This window comes from Coregonus clupeaformis, chromosome 7 (assembly GCF_020615455.1).
Source record: "Coregonus clupeaformis isolate EN_2021a chromosome 7, ASM2061545v1, whole genome shotgun sequence".
NCBI lineage: Eukaryota > Metazoa > Chordata > Actinopteri > Salmoniformes > Salmonidae > Coregonus > Coregonus clupeaformis.
Genome location: NC_059198.1, coordinates 7,892,917 through 7,917,745, shown reverse-complemented (window position 1 = coordinate 7,917,745; position 24,829 = coordinate 7,892,917). Strand labels below are relative to the sequence as shown.

The 24,829-nt window shown below is 43.8% G+C and overlaps 2 protein-coding genes and 1 non-coding gene across 4 annotated transcripts; 1 reads left to right on the top strand and 2 right to left on the bottom strand.

Moving 5' to 3' along the window:
• Positions 1–19: 19 nt before the first annotated feature.
• Positions 20–2,964, bottom strand: LOC121568895 (E3 ubiquitin-protein ligase RNF113A). Its single transcript, XM_045221093.1, has 10 exons — positions 2,842–2,964; positions 2,417–2,496; positions 2,232–2,330; positions 1,988–2,095; positions 1,725–1,834; positions 1,511–1,617; positions 1,290–1,379; positions 1,084–1,177; positions 876–982; positions 20–219 (listed from the first exon to the last, which is right to left on the bottom strand). Exons 1-10 carry the CDS (start codon positions 2,942–2,944, stop codon positions 152–154), a joined length of 966 nt encoding a protein of 321 aa, XP_045077028.1. The 5' UTR covers positions 2,945–2,964; the 3' UTR covers positions 20–151.
• On the top strand, positions 2,503–24,064 carry LOC121568894 (RUN domain-containing protein 3A). 2 transcript variants are annotated; one of them, XM_045221091.1, is made up of 12 exons: positions 2,503–2,533; positions 3,333–3,606; positions 14,297–14,412; positions 14,717–14,850; positions 14,999–15,084; positions 15,185–15,277; positions 15,369–15,449; positions 15,550–15,715; positions 15,979–16,136; positions 16,275–16,394; positions 21,817–21,908; positions 23,814–24,064. In XM_045221091.1, the coding sequence occupies exons 2-12, from the start codon at positions 3,500–3,502 to the stop codon at positions 23,957–23,959; spliced, it is 1,299 nt and encodes a 432-aa protein (XP_045077026.1). In that variant the 5' UTR covers positions 2,503–2,533; positions 3,333–3,499; the 3' UTR covers positions 23,960–24,064. The 2 variants fall into 2 exon arrangements, with proteins under 2 accessions (XP_045077026.1, XP_045077027.1); XM_045221092.1 differs by having other exon boundaries at positions 2,516–2,533; positions 15,188–15,277.
• LOC121568893 lies at positions 5,410–9,706 on the bottom strand. Its single transcript, XR_006661167.1, has 2 exons — positions 9,499–9,706; positions 5,410–8,751 (listed from the first exon to the last, which is right to left on the bottom strand). It is a non-coding gene; the product is annotated as an uncharacterized LOC121568893 (transcript).
• Positions 24,065–24,829: the final 765 nt, after the last annotated feature.

The window sequence follows — 24,829 nt, the reverse complement described above, 5'->3', positions numbered from 1 at the left end:
TAATGAATCAGTCAATAACTATTACAAAATCAAGTTTTATTCCAGAAGGCTTGACATTGACACAATGAAACAAAACAGGGGAGGGGAGGGGAGACTTATAACAGACACTGAAGGAGTTGGATGGGACAGGTACTGTATTTACAGTAGGTTGCTAATCTTCTTCATCAGAGGGTGGCTGGTCAAGCATGGCTTGGTGTTTGGCGATCTTGGCTGCCAGCTCTGTAGAGCGAAAAAACACTTTTAGGGCTACTGCCTGGAGCTAAATAACTCAACTCAGCCGTACACAGCCACAGGCATGAATATTCAAGGAACAGTGAGCTTTTTCTATTTACCTGACTATAGAGACTAGTCTTTTACCCGATGTGCATAAGCTCTTGTCTGGCCACCAAAACTCCTTGCTCTGGCCAAACGCCACGCCGACCAATGTTAGTTTCTTCTCCGCAATGAATCTGAAGCAGAGTACCTCCCCTACGGAAATACGTTCTAGACCATCTGATTGTTCCCAGAAACCGATGGGTTGGGCCAGAACACGACGGTAAAGCAAGGTTTTGAAAATTCGGCATTGGTACTCTGATTTGTTAGAGATAATCCAATCACTGATTACTTTTGTACAACACTCCTCATTTTAACGTCACCACAAACGACTTCAATGATTGCGGTCTCAGACTGAAGTATGTAGTGAACGATGGAGCAGAGGAAGAATTCAGCTTGAGTCGTCAGGCTACATAAGCTCCATGGTCAACAACAAACTACTGTAGCTTTATTTTTGTTTTCTTAGCCCAAAGTTATGCTTTGGTGGATCATCCGAGGCCATTCCCTACTGTACATGCCATACCACTATGCTGACCATGGTAATTGAGATGCATTATCCTCACCTTTAGCTGGGTTGAAGACGCCGTTGGTCTGGACGTTACACACATAGCAGCGCTGGGACTTGCGGTAGTGCTGAAGAGCACAGGTCTCACAGAAGTAGTGCCGACACCTGCGGGAGACATGACATGAGTGGTTTGATTAGCAATCACTGCTGGAAGTTTCTCTACACACACTTAACGGTGAAGAAGTTCTTAAGGAGCATTGTCTTACTTGGTGATGACGGGGTTCTTAAAGGACTCTCGGCAGATGAAGCATTTGAAGGGCATGTCCTCCTCGTCACTGCTCACCTCGTAGTTCTCATCATCTTCATACAGACCACACATTACTGAACAGCTGTATCACAAACATCTACTCTCTAATCTTTGATCAATCTTAAATCTACACAGCCCCGTGTTTCTCCCCTGTTGTGAACTCACCGTTGGCCCCATAGCGCCCCTCGTCCAGCTCTCTCTCAATCTGCCAGCCATGTTTGTAGTCTGAGCGGTCATGGAGGAACTTGCAGCTGTCTAAGAGGGGAAAAGAAACACACAAAGGAGACTTTCAGAGACTTCCACAGATTATAAATTCAAGTAGGGAAAGGAGGACCTGCGCAAAGCTCGACATTGGGGGAGGCAACTTTACAGCAAAGCCCACTCACCTCCAAAGCCACAGAAGCCAGTCTCTTTGTAGTCCTTGCAGATGTCTGGCTGGTAGTCCCACCTCACTGTGGCCCTCAGGTGCTCTGGGGCCCGGATTGGGCCCTTCCTGACAAAGAAAATAGAAAACCGTGATGATTCAAATACATAGCGAAAACATTTAAATTTTCCCCAAGACATTTCAAATTTACTCTGTCACACAACATGCATACATACCTGACCATGCCAGAGGATGCATTGCCCATGGTGGAGTCTTTGGGCTTGATGTGCTTTTTGTAGTTGTTCATTCCTCTGTAGATCTTATCATCCTCTTTACCGGTCAGCTCCTGGTGAGGATAGAGACCCTTATTAAGCATTTGCGGACCAACGTTGTCCCAATTTACTACACAAGACTGGGGGAAGAATGCAAATGATACAATACTAAAGATGTAGATACACTAAGGAAACAAAGTTCCTCCAACTAGGGACATATGTCTTACCTCCTGGATCTTCTGACTCCTCTCAAAGATGGCCTGAGCATCATTGTCCTTTGCTGTGTCCAGCTCATAGATTGCAGTTGCTCCCATGTCATCTGGCCCCTCTGGTTTCTATGCACAGAGAAGGGAGGAGGACGAGATTGATAGCTTTATACAGGGCAGAGCAATAAAGGGGTTGGTAGGGTATAAATACAAAACATTATTAATGTACAGTGGTATAGGAGAGGTCTTTTTCAAAATAACTCACTGCTGACCGTGTGGACTTGTATGCAACAGTAACTTTCTTTCTTTCTTTCTCCTCATCACTTTCAGCAGATGACACCTCCTCTCTCTCTACTTTCTTTGTCTGGGGAGAAGAGAATAATGATTTCACACTATCAAAAATGTTAAGTATAAAGACTGATTCGTTTGTAGTCAGTCGCGCGACGTTACCCTTTGAATCATAGGGTTTGCTGAACCCGTCTTTTTTTCTTTTCTGACGACGGCATTCTTGTCTTCGTCACTGTTGCCATCTGACAATGGAGGAGGCAATGAGGCAAGCATCAGAATGTGAGTGGGACATTTTCATGTTTACAGTACTCGGCCATTGTGGGTCCATTTGTCACTTGCACAATTATTTCCATGGCTTGGGTGTTTTATAGCTGGCAGTAGTTTTGTTTTTATTAGGCACAATCTTAACGCCTAACTAAATAAACTTCAAATGTTAGCTATCTCGCTAACTATTACTAGCAATATCCAGCTAGCTAGGTTGGTTAACTAGCTTGGCTATTACTAGTAGCCATTGTTTTCATGCACAATGCAGTCTTATGGTTAGCTTTTGAAACAACACTGAGATGGACTCAAACATTGTAGCTCACCTTTGTCGCTGTCACTGGCTTTTCTCTTCCGAGTGTTGCATTTTTTGGTTGATTTTTTAAATAGAAAAGTACATGTTGCCTTGGACTCCCCTGACTCCGCCATCTTTCCTTCTGTTTACAACAAATTGGTGACGTAACTATTTTAGAGCGACCTCTAGCGTAGAGGAGCCACAGTATTCCACCTTGTGGCCAATTATCTACCTTACAGCACAAAATATAAAATTAAGTAGACTACATTGGCATTCATTTCATGCCAATTTGTAATTGTTTTATTACATATTATTTGTAGATATGTTGTGGTGCAACAAAATAATATCCTATATAGTCAGTCATCATCTTCCATAGTGTTATAAAACCTCAAAGCACATTATGATCAAATGTAGGATAATTAAATGATGGGATATTTTATGTAGGCTAATTCAACATATGTGCATTGGGTATCTTGATGCAGAGGGTATTTTAATTATAATGTCTGTCTGTTCACCCTGCAGAACTCGATCGTGAATCGTGAGCGCGTCAACGTAGAGCCCACTAATTAAGCATCAGCATCTCTCTGCTTCTCGCGGAGGACTGAGGACACCGGAATATATGGCATAGGCCTGCCGAGGGAGGGGTCTTGGTGGTGCAGGGCTACCGGAAGGCTCCGTACTGCCGCTGAATGGAATCCGGCTGTGTACGAAAAGCAATGGCTATGGGTTTGACATCGAAAAAAGCATCTTCTCGGAGCGTCGGCGTGGAGCGAAAAAATCTCATCACCGTATGCAGGTACAAAACAAGGGAGCAAAGGTTTCGTGTGGTTGGCACGTCATGTTAACCACACAGGTTATTTAATGCATGCATGGAAACAAATGTATAATGTTTTAGGCTACAATGTAAGAAGCTTTCGAATAATTTTCGGCCGCATTAACCAATAGTTAAATGTAAGTGCCAGCTCTGTGTCCTGTGTTGTTTGTTCTCAATCATGCATTCTCATAAGGAAACGAAAAGAAAAACAAAAGGCAACATATTTTACAGCTATGGGCACTGTGGTAGCCTATACATTAGACTACTTGGGGAAATTATAATGGATACATTTGTTATGTTTTTTATTTCTCTCGATGAGAAATAACGGTGAGAGAGAATCAAATTGCCTTATAAATAAACAGCCACAGATGCAGTTGCACCTTGGTGGACACCCGGCTGTCTCAGCCGCTATGTCGGGCTATTTGAAAGGACATGGGATTGAATTGGGTGTGTGAGGCCTATTTTTGAGAGGGCATTGCTCCACCAGAATGCCCCAGGTCGGTGATGTAGCAATGACGACAACCTTCTTTGGACGAGGACATTCTTTACCGCTTAGAGAAATGCTGCTCCAAGATAATGACATCACAGTGAAATCGGATGTTTATTATGGTCATTTAATGCTGCTGTGATGTACTCATCTTGCACTGAAAACACCCAGAGGAATTTCACCCGGTGGCCTGAGAGATAGCTCTCAGAAAAAAAAGTATAGGCCTACGACATCTATGCCAGCTCATCTATACCAGAGTAACTGATATCTACAGCTGATACTGCTGATAATAAAATTGCATAGCAGTCATACCCCTGTGTCTGGTTGTCATAGGAATGCTATTTGATAACTTGGTGAAGGAGAAATTGTTTGACCCAATGTAGGCTAATGTATCATCAGTGCTCCATCCTAGAATATTCCTATTTGTAAAGGCATAATTAATGTGAATACTTCATACATGATGATGACAAACATTTGTCATGTAAATTAATATAATATAATATATTCAATGATATAATATATATATATTCACAATTATTTCAAGAGTGCATATGTGTTTTTGCAAAATACCCAATATGTGTCTCATCTCTGTGTCCTTATGCATCTATACTGTAAGCTTCCTCTTCACTGTGTGTCCTCATGTCTGTTGTGTGTTAACACATACCATGGTGAGTCATACTGGTTTATATCCCTGTCTTCATATAAGGAGCTCCAGTAGGAACAGGAACTGGATTGTTGCCTCAGAAACGTGTGGGTCTGTGGCTCGTAGCTTGTATGTTAGCAATGTGAATATGTTATCTGTGGGCACCCTCATGATGAGACGTGAACCCATCAGGCGAGGCATGTATGTGTCCAGTGTGTGCTGTCACTCTGAGGGGCCAGGAGACCCATTGTCCTGTTGTCAGGGACACAACATTTTATCTCCTGAGGGAGGCATTGTTCTACACAGGACCAACGGGAATGACATCACTCAAGCTCCTGGTGGTCTCTCTAAATCATTTCTAGAAAAAGCAATTAGCAGAAAATGATATACCCATTCTATGTGTAGTGTAGGTAGGCATATATGGTTTATGACATTGTCACTAATCATGGATATCTTTCCATCCTTCCAATCCGATGACATCGACATTGGCCACATATCATTTTACATTTACATTTTAGTCATTTAGCAGACGCTCTTAACCAGAGCGACTTACAGGAGCATATCCTCATGTTGACCTCATGATATGACATGTTGAGTTTAGTGTTTGTTTGCTGCTTGGACAGAAGAATAAATAGACAAATGAAAACTCCAGGAACACGATCAAGCACTTTTAATTACAGCACCTCTCTGCCGAGGGTTCTGTCTGCATTTAGTGGAACATACAGTGTAATAGAACACGTAGAACAAACATAGAACATGACCAAAAATAAAAAAACGTTTTAAAACACACAGACTTCAGACTCCAGAAGGATTAGCGAGAGAACAAAGAGACATTTGTTGCAGTTCGGTCATTTTTCAGACGCTGACTGTGCCAAGAATATTTGAATCCAAGACATTTAAAGGCACAGGACACAAAACAAAAAAGAAATGTTCACAACAGTTTTTCATCAGTAATGCTAATCATACAATTTTCTCCACTGGGAAAGACATTGATTACTATTCAATGAGAGCTATGGATTCAGTTTAATGCAAGGGTAATACATGTATTCCCCAGGCTTTGAATATCTGAAAGCATCTGTGTCGATGTCAAGTCTTAGCTTTGTATTGTGCAGTCTAAGATAGGCTGTAAATCATAGAAGCCTCTTTTCCTGCCAGACAGACGTGTACCACTTCCATGTGTCGAGGCAAACTGCCAGTGTCAGCCAATGACAGCCCTTGTCCCAGGTGGTGTTCAAGTAGACAAAGGTTGTGAAAGTTTGTGACCTCAGGACCTCTGGCTGTACATAGAGACAGGCTGGTGTTGTGTGTGTCTCATTGTGTAGGCAGGACTACCAGCATGGCAGAGCAGGGAAGCCTTGGTGCAAAGAGATAGAGGGTGGATCTGTGCACCAGATTAATGCCAAGAGTAATGGAGGGAGTCATGAAAAAGGTTTGACTGATATGGACACAGTAATTTTCAGATCATTAGCCATCCCTCCCAGCTAAGCCCACATTAGTGTTCAGTTAGCACACCAGCCCAAGCATGATCATTATCCTAATACTAATGCACGTGTATATATTCAAATTGACACACAACATTTCCTTCACTTTCAAAACATACACATTTACCAGACATCGACACATAGATTAACATGTTTGGATTTCCTACTTTTCATTTTTTTGAAGTAAATCCTTGTCTTGAGACCTATTTGTGAATGCTCTATTATCATACAGTTGTTCTTGAATACTGAATTTGAATCAGTTCACTGTGTCATTGACCCTTGCTGAAATGCTGGACCCAGAGCTTCCATCCATCCCCATGTAAATTTGTCCTCAGAAATCATTATGGATTTTACCAAACTGGCATCACACTCCCATTCAAAGCTCTTCCTCCAAGTCATTAACATGGTTGTTTTAGTGCTGTACTGATATAGTAGGGCCCAGGGATACTAGTAGGTCTAGTCTCTGATGGCACAGCTCATGGGTTGGCCCTGTTATAGACACCAAAGCCAAGATATAGACTTCTAAAATGCAGTGATCTGATGTGTCAAAGTGACCTCCCCATTACATCATGTTTCATTGACTAAACTTATTTTGATGACAGATATTTCCATGCACAGCAATAGACTGTATTAGAATTCTTGAAATACTCTCAACATCACAGGGAACTTCCCTGGGTCAAAGGTCTTAGGTCAATAGTTAAGTCAACAGAGGTCATAGATATACAGTATGGTCCAGCTGATAGTCTCCAAGTGGAAAAGTCTCATGTATTCATGTACTAATTTGATGTGTGTTTGAAAATGACTGTAGAAATCTCAGTTGGAACTTGGCACCATCAACTTTTCAAGTCCTGAGAAAAAAATAACTTTTGAAGGAGATACCACTCATGCCTTAAGCTGGCTTTCATTTATAAGTATTTACCATGCCCAGAATAATAATAAAATGTCAAGAATAAAATAAAAGTCTTACATAACAGTATAGCTGTTGCTATGGGCTGCATATGTTTTTTAAACATGGCGGGACCAGAGCGTCATCTGTACTCGGTTCATCTGAGAGAAACAGACTGTACCAATAGGTGCTATTTTATCTTCTTGAAAAGAGGCCAAACCAGGAGAAACAGCTATCACTAGGGAATCTTGTTATAGGCCAGTGGATATATTACTTTGTTGTTGCATATTGTGGCCTAAGAGCTCTCATGACGAGGTCCATGACTAGATGAACACTGTTGGTGCCAACACGTTGAACCTAAGAAAACATAAATGAGATAGTTAAGGATTTGGAGGTCCTATCCTACTGCACCCTTGTTCCCTGTGAATAGAAGTGGATGAGATGAGATGGAAGAGCAAGTCATCTTTTGTCTGTTGAAGCCTTCAATTGTTTTGGGTGTGGCTGGGGAGAATGTGCCATTACTGTCTCTGTTGCATTATCCCAAGGAGGACATAAAAGTGAAACCAGCTGCACAATGAGTGCAAAGTACTTTGAATCTTGAATGTGGGTTCTGTGAGGGACTGTACAGTATACAGTATGGTTCTTCACTCTGAGTGTGTCCTTTCGTGTGTTAAACAATGGCAAAGCACCACAAATGGTCCCACTCTTCGCTACTCTCTACCTCTCTCTGCCTCTCTCTCTCAGCCTCAGGGTTCCACTGCTCTACGTTTTTCCTCAAAAAAGCCCTTCTCATCCACTCAGAAGTGGCTGTCCCATTGTTCATTGTGCACATTAAAGCAGCACTAAAAAATGATGCTCGTAATGGGTGAAAATATTGGTGCTCTTTTCAGCCTAATTATCCTCTTGTTTCCCTCTTGTTTTCACATATTTCTAGCATATTATTGCACAAATGACCTCTGCCTTACTAAACATAAGCAAGGTTCATTGGCATTGCAATGTGAACATTACCAGCAGGACCAAACACTTCACATTACAGTATAAATACACTATTATACAAGTTCAGATACCACTTTAACCTTTCCCCACCTTCCTTGCAACCTCTCCTCTCCTATTACCATATCCACTTTCTCTGTGACATACTATATCCTTCATATCACATCCCCGCATCATGTTCATTATTATGAATTATGCCTTCAGTTCTTCCCAGCCCAGCACCTCCATTGTTGTCCTTGCACCCTCCTCCAAATGCACATACACTGGCCATGAGACACCTTGCCTGGCTCCTCATTCACTTCACATTCACTGAGATGTGAGGCACACCCTTCATCTATCGATATTGCTTGATGTGACACATGATTTTGGTCATAACGTTTGTAATCTCTCTGTCAGAGCAAATAAGTCAACTAATACTATCTCCTCTCATGATATTGCATGGCACATAGACACAGGGCTTGCATCTTCTCCCCTGGCTGAGCTCATCTCCCCTCTGGGAGGGAGAGGGATCCTCCAGGTGCACACACACCCAGTAGAGGATCTGAATAACACCATCAGACAGACAGTGTCCCCTCCACATGGCCGTGGCCAGGGAGGAATCCTCCAGTGTCAGCTGATCCTGCTGGTTAGGCCAAAACTGGAGAGAGAGAGAGAGAGAGAGAGAGAGAGAGGGGGGGTGATGAGGGAGAGAGTTAGTCAGACAAAGAGGGGTAGAGAGAAAATAGTGATTGAGAGCTGTCAATCCTAATCTTCTGAGATGATTTCGGACAAATTAGAGAACCCTGATCCTAAATTGTATTGTAAATAAAACACAACTAAACATGAGTACAGTAGAAAAAAGAACAAGAGGATGTTTGAAGAGAGCTGAGAGTGGGTTTGGCTGAGATCCAAGAGGAGTGAGAGAGGGCACAAAAGACGTTTGTTATAAGGCCGGGCAGTTGTTTTTCAGTGTCAAATCGTACCAAGAGCATCTTGCTGTGGCACTCAATCCATTAGCATTTAAGGCATACCAGTTATTACCGCTCTTTAACTCTCCTTCACATCGAGAGACTTTGTCAATTTCTAATCATTCAACCACAGTATTAGATTCTGATGTTGTAATCACATATAAACTGATCTTACTGATAATCAAGACGACTATCTTGCAATCTACTGATTTCTTTGACATATCAGTAAAGCATAAATACTTAAAGTTCCTAATTGCCATAGAATATTGCAACAATGTAGCAGGCCAAATGTTCTCAAAGTTTTGTTCTAGGCAACTGAATAGGGTGTCCAACAGTAACATGTATAACAGACATTGACTTCTGTACAACACATAACTCAGACTCACCTGGAATCATGGGTGGAGGAGAACACATCTAAGAATTCTAAAACCACTGACCTGTTTCCTTGATAAAATCCTGTTTGATCGAAAAAGAAAATGGTCCAAAGCAAAATAATCCAGTGTTTTAGAAGTCAATTTAGATCTAGCCTGTGTAGATGTTGCGGTGATGTCCTTCTGTCCCCTGTGATGGTGTTGTTGTATGTTGTCTTTATGTTTTGTTGAGTTAGCCGCCAGTCCCTCCACCCAATGATGTCCCCTCTCATCTAGAGGGTCTTGCGTTTGGCGAAAAATGCTTTTCGAAACGAGGTGGTGGTGGTGCCCCTGCTGAAGGAGGCATTGCCCATGGTGAGCTTGGTCTTGGCACTGGCGATGGTGGAGGCGCCCAGAGAAGTGGTCTTCTTGCCCCTGGTGATAGACGAGTTGCCCACGGTGAGCTTGGTCTTGCCCCTCTTGATGGTGGTGTTGCCCAGGGAGAGGGCCGTCTTCCCCTCGGTGATGCTGGTGTTGCCCATTGAGAAGAAGGTTGTCTTCCTGACCCTGCTGAGGTGGTGGATTTTGGGGTTCACTCGGCACGACACATCGCACGCTCATGCAGCACACCCCGCTCAGTAAGCCTTGGGTGTGATAGTAACAGTAACGAGAGTCCAGAGTAGACCAGAATGCTAAGCGTGGACAGTGCTACCCGCTGTCACATAATGCCTTCGTTGAGCTTATAGACGTGGGCTCAGGAAGGCCACATACCGCCCATGTGTCCCTGTGAATGGACAGAGGCAGCCGTAGGTGGCTGTAGCCTATCTGAGGGCTGGGGACAGTGGAACGATTGTCCCATCACCACCACGACGCTGCTGAGCGGCTGAAGGAGACATTGTTGCCTAGAGGACAATCTGTGGTGACATCACTTGATCCTGTGGCATTGTTCCCTATATCCCCTGATTGTAAAGCCTTGGTTCAGTGTGAAACTGTATGGAACATGTGCAACATGAAACATATGTGAGACATTGTAATATAGGCAAGGAAGTTGACATAAGTTCATGTTTTCCATCCATGGCCTATGACCGCTCTTCTCAAATGTGCAATGTGCATCTTGGCTTCAGTCTCCAATATGGGTGTGGCTCTTAGGAGTTTTCCAAGTGTCTGTGTCTGTAAAATTGTATATTTGATTTAGAGATGATCAGATAATCTTATATTGCATTTGACTATGGTCCTTGTCCTTTAGTATGACAATAATTAATTATTCCACGTCAGGACAGTACATATCATTTGTTTCCTACTACTTGTATATTATATAAAAAGTCACATTTGCAAACAAACAAAATTAAGCCAAGCAGTGTTGAAGCAGTTATTTTATGAGCATCAGGTTACATCAATCAATCAGTTATGACAGACACTTATCCTAGTTTAAGACTGTCCTTATAAACTGAACATAGCATAGTTATTGTAATGCATGCAACCTTGAAACATAGACCAATTTAATCAGCATGCAGTTGTTGTTTTATAACAAAAAGGGGGACATTTAAACTGTATTTTTGCTTCAGAGAATTACCGTTGAGTTTCTCTGTTGATCAGCACACTGATGATGACACATGCTCTGTCTCCACATACATCACACACAGCTGTGTCCTACTGCCTCCCTCCCTGCCAACACACCATCAACCTCATCTCCTCTGTCACACATTTGAATAATGTTCCTCCGTCAGGCTCCAGAACATCTTATCTGATTTCAAGCCTGTTAGATCCGTAACACATCCTAACAATACTCTCATCATGTGGGATTCATTTTGAAAGACATGATAAATGTTTTTCTTCTAAAACATTAATGCTTCATTGACACTCGAGCTGCAGAATGCTGCACATTGATCAGACACATGGAATAATTGATTACAAATGGACATGATTTAAGCTACAACTAACCAGCTAAAACTGACCAGATAAATATCCCTCAGTTTTGAGTGTAACCGTATACAATAATCACAGGTGGAAATCCCAGTAGATGTTCCGTGTAGTTTGTCTGCCCCTGGTGAGGCTGGATTTGACCACAGACACAGACTTCTCTCCATGGGTGAAGGTGAGAGTGGTCAAAGAGCTGGTGGTCTGGTCTCGTGTCACGGAGGTCTTTCCCATGGTTACGGTGATCTTGCCCAGGGTAATGGTGGTTCTGCTCCACGAGACAGAGGACTTTCCCCAGGAGATGGCGTACTTAGTCTTCAGAATCAAGATCCTGCCCTTAGTGAAGGTAGTCTTGCTGGACAGGAAGGTGGCTTTCCAATCCTCCTCTTCAGTCAAGTCTTTTTTTGACGTCCTGGTTGCTTTGGGAGTCTTGGCCCTGGCGTCTGAGCTCCTGTCCATTTATTCTAGGTTGTCCTGCGCTTTGGCATCAGAGCCTTCCGGAAGGAGGTGGTGGTGGTTCCCCTGGTGAAGCTAGCGCGGCCAAGAGCTACTGTGGTCTTCTCCCTACTGATGGTGGAGTCCCCCATGGAGGTGGTGGTCACTCCCCTGGAGACGGAGGTATTGCCCATCGCGACCGTGGTCTTGCCCCTGGCTATGGAAGTTTTACCCACTGCCAGGGCAGTCTTGCCCTCGGTGATGCTAGTGTTTCCCATGGAACAAGAGGCAGTCAGCCCTAGTCTGTGCCTGGACTCCGACTCCTAGCTTACACACAGCAGGCACAGCATAGCCTCTAGCTCTTAGCTCTCAGTGGTATGTGCAGTGAGATCTCGAGGTCATCAGCCAAACTAAATCAGTGGCTACAGCTGTCCTAAATAGATCAGACCACCGTGTATAGGGGGGGGGGGTGATTTGGTCATACTCTGATGTCGGCTGGTTCCTTACAGAGATCAGACCAAGGGACGGACAGGACCTGGGAGCCCATACTGAACAAAGGCTGCCATGCCGACAACCGTGTCATATGCCATTGGTTGAGACAAGGGGGTTAATTGTGTTGTTGTCACTGCAACTTTGCGGAGCATCTGAAGGGGGACATTGTGTTGCACACAAGACAATTGGAGGTGACCTCAGATGTATTCGATGGCATTGCTCCCAAAAAAACTCCTCTCAGCTATTGTTTAGCGCAAGTCAAGTACAGTAGTACATTTGTCTATGCCTGTCTGCTCCTACTGTTGTTTTTTACATTATACTTTCAACATTCTGTCCCTCTTTGCTACTTGCATTTTTATTGCATATAAATGGTTTTGCAAAGACATACAGTACCAGTCAAAAGTTTGGACATACCTACTCATTGAAGGGTTTTTCTTTATTTTTACTATTTTTTACATTGTAGAATAATAGTGAAGACATAAAAAAAATGAAATAACACATTATGTATCATGTAGTAATCAACAAAGTGTTAAACAAATCAAAATATATTTTATATTTGAGATTCTTCAAATAGCCACCCTTTGCCTTGATGACAGCCTTGCACACTCTTGGCATTCTCTCAACCAGCTTCATGAGGAATGCTTTTCCAACAGTCTTGAAGGAGTTCCCACATATGCTGAGCACTTGTTGGCTGCTTTTCCTTCACTCTGCGGTCCGACTCATCCCAAACCATCTCAATTGGGTTGCGGTCGGGGGATTGTGGAGGCCAGGTCATCTGATGCAACACTCCATCACTCTCCTTCTTGTTAAAATAGCCCTTACACAGCCTGGAGGTGTGTTGGGTCATTGTCCTGTTGAAAAACAAATGATAGTCCCACTAAGCCCAAACCAGATGGGATGGCGTATCGCTGCAGAATGCTGTGGTAGCCATGCTGGTTAAGTGTACCTTGAATTCTAAATAAATCACAGACAGTGTCACCAGCAAAGCACCCCCACACCATAACACCTCCTCCTCCATGCTTTACGGTGGGAACTACACATGCAGAGATAATCCGTTCACCCACACCGCGTCTCACAAAGACACGGCGGTTTGTACCAAAAATCTCAAATTTGGACTCGAGACCAAAGGACACATTTCCACCGGTCTAATGTCCATTGCTCATATTTCTTGGCCCAAGCAGGTCTCTTCTTCTTATTGGTGTCCTTTAGGAGTGGTTTCTTTGCAGCAATTCGACCATGAACGCCTGATTCACATAGCCCCCTCTGAACAGTTGATATTGAGATGTGTCTGTTACTTGAACTCTGTGAAGCATTTATTTGGGCTGCAATTTCTGAGGCTGGTAACACTAATGAACTTATCCTCTGCAGCAGAGGTAACTCTGGGTCTTCCATTCCTGTGGCGGTCCTCATGAAAGCCAGTTTCATCATAGCGCTTGATGGTTTTTGCGACTGCACTTGAAGAAACTTTCAAAGTTCTTGAAATGTTCAGTATTGACTGACCTTCATGTCTTAAAGTAATGATGGACTGTTGTTTCTCTTTGTTTATTTGAGCTGTTCTTGTCATAATATGGACTTGTTCTTTTACCAAATAGGGCTATCTTCTGTATACCCCCAACCCCCCCACCTTGTCACAACACAACTGATTGGCTCAAACGCATTAAGAAGGAAAGAAATTCCACAAATTAACTTTTAAGAAGGCACACCTGTTAATTGAAATGCATTCCAGGTGACTACCTCATGAAGCTGGTTGAGAGAATGCCAAGAGTGTGCAAAGCTGTCATCAAGGCAAAGAGTGGCTATTTGAAGAATCTCAAATATAAAATATATTTTGATTTGTTTAACACTTTTTTGGTTACTACATGATTCCATATGTGTTATTTCATAGTTTTGATGTCTTCACTATTATTCTACAATGTAAAAAATAGTAAAAATAAAGAAAAACCCTTGAATGAGTAGGTGTGTCCAAACTTTTGACTGGTACTGTACATAGTTATCTTGTTTGTTTCTCATTCCTCTGTCTCTCTCTTCTCCTCTCTTTTAGATTCTCGGTGAAGACACTCCTGGAAAAGTACACAGCCGAGCCCATCGATGACTCATCCGAGGAGTTTGTCAACTTCGCTGCCATCTTGGAACACATCCTCAGCCACCGCTTCAAAGGTAACACAGCAGGTACAGGACATGGAAGTGTCCATCAGTCTCTTGGTCTTCTCATTCAGGAAACGGAAGCCTCAAGGCTTCCCCTAGTTTCAAATGTTACTATTTACTTATTTACATAATATGTAAAATGTCACACATATAATAGGCAAATGTAATGATTTTTACATGAGCTCATGGCATTCCCATCGGTTTTGACCGAGTTAAAGTGCAAAGCCAATCTGCTGTGGCGCGTTGAGTGACAGGGACACTGTGTTGGCTGTTGTAGGAGATGGGAGTCATTGTCAGTGTTTTATCTTTGGACCAGGTCCAGGAAGCTGGTTCAGCTCAGATGGCCAGCGCAGCTTCTGGGACTACATCCGGCTGGCATGCAGCAAGGTGCAGAACAACTGCATCGCCAGCATCGAAAACATCGAGAACATCAGCACCTCACGCGCCAAGGCAAGGACGGGGATCCTCTGTGTGTGTGTGTGCATGTTTGTGTCACCAGAGATTCAGAGTAAAATCCCTTAGCTGTCACTCTCTCTCGTTCCCTCTGACCCCCTCTCTCTCTCTTTCTCTCTTTCCCTCCTTCCATCGTTTTCTGCAGGGTCGGGCATGGATCCGTGTGGCGCTGATGGAGAAGCGTCTGTCTGAGTATGTGGCTACAGCCCTGAGGGACACACGGACTACCAGGTCAGATATACCACAAAATAGTATCCCATCTAGCCTATTAACTACCAATCTACCTTAGAAACCACATGCAATACATAACTAATCACAAGGCTTTGCACAGCAGGAGGTTCTATGATGACGGAGCCATCATGCTTAGAGAGGAGGCCACTGTTCTGACAGGCATGCTCATTGGTCTCAGTGCCATAGACTTCAGGTGAGGCAGCATCACTCAGGCCTGCAGAATCATAGCATTATTATTTGTTACATTGTTATCATATAAAGTTCACAATTCTTTCTCTGTCCAGTTTTTGCTTGAAGGGGGAGGCGCTGGATGGGAAGTCCCCTGCAGTGATTGACTTCACACCTTACCTGAAGTTTACTCAGAGGTGAGACAACCACGTGCTCACTTCGCCAATATATGTCATACTAGTCAGTAGCTTAGTCATAGCCATACAAACTCCCCTGCTATGTGTCCCTTGCTTACAGCTATGACTACCTGAGTGATGAGGATGACCGGTGCAGTGTGGACAGCAGTGCCAGTGACGAAAGTGTCCCAGAACACCCCTACATCCCCCTGGTCACCGACGAGGAGAGCTGGAGGAACAAGTGTCGCAAGATGGAGCAGAGGTTTAAGATTGTGTACGCCCAGAAGGTGACCTTTTGACCTCCTGATAACCTTACATTCCTAAAGACATGGGGCATAGAATCTCTTCCAGAACAGAGTGTCATGGTGGAAATGTTGATGATCCTCAGTGTACTGTATATTGAGTAATAACTTTGTTTGTACTTTTGGGGTATGCAGAACACAGTCTATCTGTATGCACTCCAGTCCTATCTTCTAACTGTTCGTCTGTGTCTGCGCCTGTGTCTGTGCCTGTGTGTGTGTCTGTGTCTGTGTCTGTGTCTGTGATTCAGGGCTACCTGGAGGAGCTGGTGCGTCTGCGGGAGTCCCAGCTGAAGAACGTGGAGACGGAGAACAAAAAGCTGAGTGCCAGGCTGGAGGAGCTCAGTGTCCAGAGCCTGCAGGAGAAGAAGGAGCTGGAGTCCATCGTACTGGAGCTGCAGGCACAAATGTGAGAGCAATATACACAGCACACACACTAGTATACATGGACGGGGACACATACAAACATCATAAACAGACACACACAAATGCAGTACATCACATATCAGATGATGTTAAGAGTTAATCCCATGCGTGTTCCCTCCAGCACTGCCCTCATCCCCTGTGATTCCTCCCACCTGACCAAGGACCTGTCCATCCCTCTGGTCAACCAGTGGCCCTCCATACGAGGCTACAACAACCATGGGGACGTCAAGCTCTTCCGCAGGTACATCTACTGTATGACTGTGTGTATATGTGCATGTGTGTTTGGTCCTATATTTATATACACTACCAGTCAAATGTTTGGACACACCTACTCATTCAAGGGTTTTTCTTGATTTTTACTATTTTTTACAGTGTAGAATAATAGTGAAGAAATCAAAATAATGAAATAACACATATGGAATCATGTAGGAAACAAAAAGGTCTTAAAGAAATCAAAGTATATTTTATATTTGAGAATCTTCAAATAGCCACCCTTTGCCTTTATGACAGCTTTGCACACTCTTGGCATTCTCTCAACCAGCTTCATCTGGAATACTTTTCCAACAGTCTTGAAGGAGTTCCCACATATGCTGAGCACTTGTTGGCTGCTTTTCCTTCACTCTGCGGTCCGACTCATCCCAAACCATCTCAATTGGGTTGAGGTCGGGGGATTGTGGAAGCCAGGTCATCTGATGCAGCACTCCATCACTTTCCTTCTTGGTAAAATATGTATTTATTACACAGCCTGGAGGTGTGTTGGGTAATTGTCCTGTTGAAAAACAAGTGATAGTCCCACTAAACCCATACCAGATGGGATGGCGTATCGCTGTAGAATGCTTTGGTAGCCATGCTGGGTAAGCGTGCCTTGAATTCTAAATAAATCACAGACAGTGTCACCAGCAAAGCACCCCCACGCCATAACACCTTCTCCTCCATGCTTTACGGTGGGAAATACACATGCGGAGATCCTCCGTTCACCCACACCGCATCTCACAAAGACACGGCGGTTGGAACCCAAAATCTCCAATTTGGAATCCAGACCAAAGGACACATTTCCAACGGTCTAATGTCCATTGCTCGTGTTTCTTGGCCCAAACAGATCTCTTCTTCTTATTGTCCTTTAGTAGTGGTTTCTTTGCAGCAATTCGACCATGAAGCCCTGATTCACACAGTCCCCTCTGAACAGCTGATGTTGAGATGTGTCTGTTACTTGAACTCTGTGAAGCATTTATTTGGGCTGCAATTTCTGAGGCTGGTAACTCTAATGAACTTATCCTCTGCAGTAGAGTTAACTCTGGGTCTTCCATTCCTGTCGCGGTCCTCATGAGAGCCAGTTTCATCATAGCACTTGATGGTTTTTGCGACTGCACTTGAAAAAACTTTCAAAGTTCTTGACATTTTCCGTATTGACTGACCTTCATGTCTTAAAGTAATGATGAACTGTTGTTTCTCTTTGCTTATTTGAGATGTTCTTGCCATAATATGGACTTGGTATTTAACCAAATAGGGCTATCTTCTATATATCCCCCCTATCTTGTCACAACACAACTGATAGGCTCAAACGCATTAAGAAGGAAATAAATTCCACAAATTAACTTTTAAGAAGGCACACCTGTTAATTGAAATGCATTCCAGGTGACTACCTCATGAAGCTGGTTGAGAGAATGCCAAGATTGTGCAAAGCTGTCATCAAGGCAAAGGGTGGCTATTTGAAGAATCTCAAATATTAAATATATTTTGATTTGTTTAACACTTTTTTGGTTACTACATGATTCCATATGTTATTTCATCGTTTTGATGTCTTCACTATTATTCTACAATGTAGAAAATAGTAATAATAATAATAATAATATGCCATTTAGCAGACGCTTTTATCCAAAGCGACTTACAGTCATGCGTGCATACATTTTTGTGTATGGGTGGTCCCGGGGATCGAACCCACTACCTTGGCGTTACAAGCGCCGTGCTCTACCAGCTGAGCTACAGAGAAAAACCATGGAATGAGTAGGTGTGTCCAGACTTTTGACTGGTACTGTATATTTATTTGTATTAATCCCAGCCCCTGTCCCTGCAGGAGGGCCTTTTGCCTTTTGGTAGGCCGTCATTGTAAATAAGAATTTGTTCTTAACTGACTTGCCTAGTTAAATAAAGCTGCAATATGTAACTTTTTGGGTGAACCAAACAAATTCACATAGAAATGTGTGATATAGACATGTCATTCTCATTGAAAGCAAGTCTAAGAAGCGTAGATCTGTTCTATGTGCACTTGTTGTATGCTTCCGTTAAGTTTAGTTTTGCGTCTTTTACTTTTGGTTTTGTACATCAGCTTCAAACAGCTGAAAATACAATATTTTTGGTTATGGAAAATATATTTCACAGTGGTATACAGTGAGGGAAAAAAGTATTTGATCCCCTGCTGATTTTGTACGTTTGCCCACTGACAAAGAAATGATCAGTCTATCATTTTAATGGTAGGTTTATTTGAACAGTGAGAGACAGAATAACAACAAAAAAATCCAGAAATGAGGGAAATAAGTACACTGCTCAAAAAAATAAAGGGAACACTTAAACAACACAATGTAACTCCAAGTCAATCACACTTCTGTGAAATCAAACTGTCCACTTAGGAAGCAACACTGATTGACAATAAATGTCACATGCTGTTGTGCAAATGGAATAGACAACAGGTGGGAATTATAGGCAATTAGCAAGACACCCCCAATAAAGGAGTGGTTCTGCAGGTTGTGACCACAGACCACTTCTCAGTTCCTATGCTTCCTGGCTGATGTTTTGGTCACTTTTGAATGCTGGCGGTGGTTTCACTCTAGTGGTAGCATGAGACGGAGTCTACAACCCACACAAGTGGCTCAGGTAGTGCAGCTCATCCAGGATGGCACATCAATGCGAGCTGTGGCAAGAAGGTTTGCTGTGTCTGTCAGCGTAGTGTCCAGAGCATGGAGGCGCTACCAGGAGACAGGCCAGTACATCAGGAGACGTGGAGGAGGCCGTAGGAGGGCAACAACCCAGCTGCAGGACCGCTACCTCCGCCTTTGTGCAAGGAGGAGCAGGAGGAGCACTGCCAGAGCCCTGCAAAATGACCTCCAGCAGGCCACAAATGTGCATGTGTCTGCTCAAACGGTCAGAAACAGACTCCATGAGGGTGGTATGAGGGCCCGACGTCCACAGGTGGGGGTTGTGCTAACAGCCCAACACCGTGCAGGACGTTTGGCATTTGCCAGAGAACACCAAGATTGGCAAATTCGCCACTGGCGCCCTGTGCTCTTCACAGATGAAAGCAGGTTCACACTGAGCACATGTGACAGACGTGACAGAGTCTGGAGACGCTGTGGAGAACGTTCTGCTGCCTGCAACATCCTCCAGCATGACCGGTTTGGCGGTGGGTCAGTCATGGTGTGGGGTGGCATTTCTTTGGGGGGCCGCACAGCCCTCCATGTGCTCGCCAGAGGTAGCCTGACTGCCATTAGGTACCGAGATGAGATCCTCAGACCCCTTGTGAGACCATATGCTGGTGCGGTTGGCCCTGGGTTCCTCCTAATGCAAGACAATGCTAGACCTCATGTGGCTGGAGTCTGTCAGCAGTTCCTGCAAGAGGAAGGCATTGATGCTATGGACTGGCCCGCCCGTTCCCCAGACCTGAATCCAATTGAGCACATCTGGGACATCATGTCTCGCTTCATCCACCAACGCCACGTTGCACCACAGACTGTCCAGGAGTTGGCGGATGCTTTAGTCCAGGTCTGGGAGGAGATCCCTCAGGAGACCATCCGCCACCTCATCAGGAGCATGCCCAGGCGTTGTAGGGAGGTCATACAGGCACGTGGAGGCCACACACACTACTGAGCCTCATTTTGACTTGTTTTAAGGACATTACATCAAAGTTGGATCAGCCTGTAGTGTGGTTTTCCACTTTAATTTTGAGTGTGACTCCAAATCCAGACCTCCATGGGTTGATAAATTTGATTTCCATTGATAATGTTTGTGTGATTTTGTTGTCAGCACATTCAACTATGTAAAGAAAAAAGTATTTAATAAGATTATTTCATTCATTCAGATCTAGGATGTATTATTTTAGTGTTCCCTTTATTTTTTTGAGCAGTGTATTTGACCCCTCTGCAAAACATGACTTAGTACTTGGTGGCAAAACCCTTGTTGGCAATCACAGAGGTCAGACATTTTTTGTAGTTGGCCACCAGGTTTGCACACATCTCAGGAGGGATTTTGTCCCACTCCTCTTTGCAGATCTTCTCCAAGTCATTAAGGTTTTGAGGCTGACATTTGGCAACTCGAACCTTCAGCTCCCTCCATAGACTTTCTATGGGATTAAGGTCTGGAGACTGGCTAGGCCACTCCAGGACCTTAATGTGCTTCTTCTTGAGCCACTCCTTTGTTGCCTTGGCCGTGTGTTTTGGGTCATTGTCATGCTGGAATACCCATCCACGACCCATTTTCAATGCCCTGGCTGAGGGAAGGAGGTTCTCACCCAAGATTTCACGGTACATGGCCCCGTCCATCGTCCCTTTGATGCGGTGAAGTTGTCCTGTCCCCTTAGCAGAAAAACAACCCCAAAGCATAATGTTTCCACCTCCAGGTTTGACGGTGGGGATGGTGTTCTCAGGGTCATAGGCAGCATTCCTCCTCCTCCGAACACGGCGAGTTGAGTTGATGCCAAAGAGCTCGATTTTGGTCTCATCTGACCACAACACTTTCACCCAGTTCTCCTCTGAATCATTCAGATGTTCATTTGCAAACTTCAGACGGGCCTGTATATGTGCTTTCTTGAGCAGGGGGACCTTGCGGGCGCTGCAGGATTTCAGTCCTTCACGGCGTAGTGTGTTACCAATTGTTTTCTTGGTGACTATGGTCCCAGCTGCCTTGAGATCATTGACAAGATCCTCCCGTGTAGTTCTGGGCTGATTCCTCACCGTTCTCATGATCATTGCAACTCCACTGGGTGAGATCTTGCATGGAGCCCCAGGCCGAGGGAGATTGACAGTTATTTTGTGTTTCTTCCATTTGCGAATAATCGCACCAACTGTTGTCACCTTCTCACCAACTGATTGGCGATGGTCTTGTAGCCCATTCCAGCCTTGTGTAGGTCTACAATCTTGTCCCTGACATCCTTGGAGAGCTCTTTGGTCTTGGCCATGGTGGAGAGTTTGGAATCTGATTGATTGATTGCTTCTGTGGACAGGTGTCTTTTATACAGTTAACAAATTGAGATTAGGAGCACTCCCTTTAAGAGTGTGCTCCTAATCTCAGCTTGTTACCTGTATAAAAGACACCTGGGAGCCAGAAATCTTTTTGATTGAGAGGGGGTAAAATACTTATTTCCCTCATTAAAATGCAACTCAATTTATAACATTTTTGACATGCGTTTTTCTGGATTTTTGTTGTTGTTATTCTGTCTCTCACTGTTCAAATAAACCTACCATTAAAATTATAGACTGATCATTTCTTTGTCAGTGGGCAAACGTACAAAATCAACAGGGGATCAAATACTTTTTTCCCTCACTGTAGATGGTACAATGATTCTCTACACTGTACTTGCTTGTTTTGTCACATAAACTGAAATTAGGCGAACTATTAAAATTTTTGCAACCAGGAAATGTAACAGTATTTCATGATGTCACTCATCCCTTCAGGAGAAGCTTCCACAGTTTGGAGCAGCTCTCAGCTGACGTCAGTCTGAACTCTGATTCCCAGAAGACAGACGGGCAACAGAACGGAGATACAGGTTGGTGCTCAAAAGATAAATGTACATTATACAAATACATTTGCAGAAGCACAGCAATGCATACTGATGCTGCAGAAATATGTGCACTGAGGCACCCACTGTCATACAGTGGGGAAAAAAAGTATTTAGTCAGCCACTAATTGTGCAAGTTCTCCCACTTAAAAAGATGAGGGAGGCCTGTAATTTTCATCATAGGTACACGTCAACTATGACAGACAAATTGAGATTTTTTTTCTCCAGAAAATCACATTGTAGGATTTTTAATGAATTTATTTGCAAATTATGGTGGAAAATAAGTATTTGGTCACCTACAAACAAGCAAGATTTCTGGCTCTCACAGACCTGTAACTTCTTCTTTAAGAGGCTCCTCTGTCCTCCACTCGTTACCTGTATTAATGGCACCTGTTTGAACTTGTTATCAGTATAAAAGACACCTGTCCACAACCTAAAACAGTCACACTCCAAACTCCACTATGGCCAAGACCAAAGAGCTGTCAAAGGACACCAGAAACAAAATTGTAGACCTGCACCAGGCTGGGAAGACTGAATCTGCAATAGGTAAGCAGCTTGGTTTGAAGAAATCAACTGTGGGAGCAATTATTAGGAAATGGAAGACATACAAGACCACTGATAATCTCCCTCAATCTGGGGCTCCACGCAAGATCTCACCCCGTGGGGTCAAAATGATCACAAGAACGGTGAGCAAAAATCCCAGAACCACACGGGGGGGACCTAGTGAATGATCTGCAGAGAGCTGGGACCAAAGTAACAAAGCCTACCATCAGTAACACACTACGCCGCCAGGGACTCAAATCCTGCAGTGCCAGACGTGTCCCCCTGCTTAAGCCAGTACATGTCCAGGCCCGTCTGAAGTTTGCTAGAGTGCATTTGGATGATCCAGAAGAGGATTGGGAGAATGTCATATGGTCAGATGAAACCAAAATATAACTTTTTGGTAAAAACTCAACTCGTCGTGTTTGGAGGACAAAGAATGCTGAGTTGCATCCAAAGAACACCATACCTACTGTGAAGCATGGGGGCGGAAACATCATGCTTTGGGGCTGTTTTTATGCAAAGGGACCAGGACGACTGATCCGTGTAAAGGAAAGAATGAATGGGGCCATGTATCGTGAGATTTTGAGTGAAAACCTCCTTCCATCAGCAAGGGCATTGAAGATGAAACGTGGCTGGGTCTTTCAGCATGACAATGATCCCAAACACACCGCCCGGGCAACGAAGGAGTGGCTTCGTAAGAAGCATTTCAAGGTCCTGGAGTGGCCTAGCCAGTCTCCAGATCTCAACCCCATAGAAAATCTTTGGAGGGAGTTGAAAGTCTGTGTTGCCCAGCGACAGTGGGCAACACAACCACAAAACATCACTGCTCTAGAGGAGATCTGCATGGAGGAATGGGCCAAAATACCAGCAACAGTGTGTGAAAACCTTGTGAAGACTTACAGAAAACGTTTGACCTGTGTCATTGCCAACAAAGGGTATATAACAAAGTATTGAGAAACTTTTGTTATTTTCCACCATAATTTGCAAATAAATTCATAAAAAATCCTACAATGTGATTTTCTGGAATTTTTTTTCTCATTTTGTCTGTCATAGTTGACGTGTACCTATGATGAAAATTACAGGCCTCTCTCATCTTTTTAAGTGGGAGAACTTGCACATTTGGTGGCTGACTAAATACTTTTTTCCCCCACTGTACATGCACCAACACAAAACCACACAGAAACCCACTTAGAAGAATGCATCCACATGTCCTCACAAACACAAACATACAAAGGCATGTTTGAACCTTGTCTATGGTGTATTTTGCGTGGGTGTTTAAGTTATGCTGATAGCCAAAGTGTGCTTTAGGGACAGAGTTTTATGGTGTTTTGTCTATTTGCTCCTCTGTAGGAAAAGACTACACCCCTTCTATGCTGGGTCTCTGTGGCTCTCTGGCCTCTCTCCCCAGCTGCAAGTCCATGTCCAGCCTCAAGTCCAGTGAGTGTCTGGTCAACATCAGCACGGAACCACCCAGCCCTGCACTCTCCCCCAGCTAGGGGACGCCATGCCGACGGCGCTCTGTCTGCGCAGCGCAAAGCCAGCAACCAACCAACCAACCCCACCTGCCTGCCTCAACCTGGAGACACTGCATAGACCATGAACATCTACCTACCTACTGTCAACACTATTAACACACAGTTACCAACCAAACCCTTTTCCAACCAAACCGTTCTCCAACCAACTCCACTCATCCCACTGCTTCATGTCTGCAAAGATTAGAGGGGGAAAAGCTCTTCAATATTTCTGGATTTGTGTGTGGATTAAATGAAAGTTATAATGAAACTAAAAGGATCCTAGTTGTTCTGTGTCCCTCCTCACCCACACCCTCTCTCACATCCTCACACTGTCCATCCTGCTCTTTCACAGCTGTATGTGTGAATTCCTAGGTCAAAATGTTGGCCTGTATATTCAATGCCTTTTGGACACATCTAACCATCCCAATTCAAAGCTACACAACTATCCAAAAGCATATATTTATTTATCTATTTAAATCCTCCTCTCCTCTAGATCTCCTTATCCAACTCTTTCTCTGCACCTGATACATCTGCTCATTGTACTGTCTGTCCGTCAGTCTGTCCCAGCCCTGCCTCGGCCTATACTATCCTCCTGCCTGCCTGTCAAAATGACAGGCAAATTGGAAAGACGCACTTGTGATTAAGTCAGAACACTTGGAGGAGAAGGCTGAACTGTATTCTAACAAAAACATCAGCTATTCTTAGGTGTTTGTGAGTGGATGCAGATTGAGTGTTGCTGACATAGCGGCTAGATGTGTGTTTAAAGCATGTGGCTGAATGATATTGGCATTGTTCCTCCATTTATACTGGGTTTTGGATGATTGTCCAGGCCTGAATCTCCAAATCATTGAC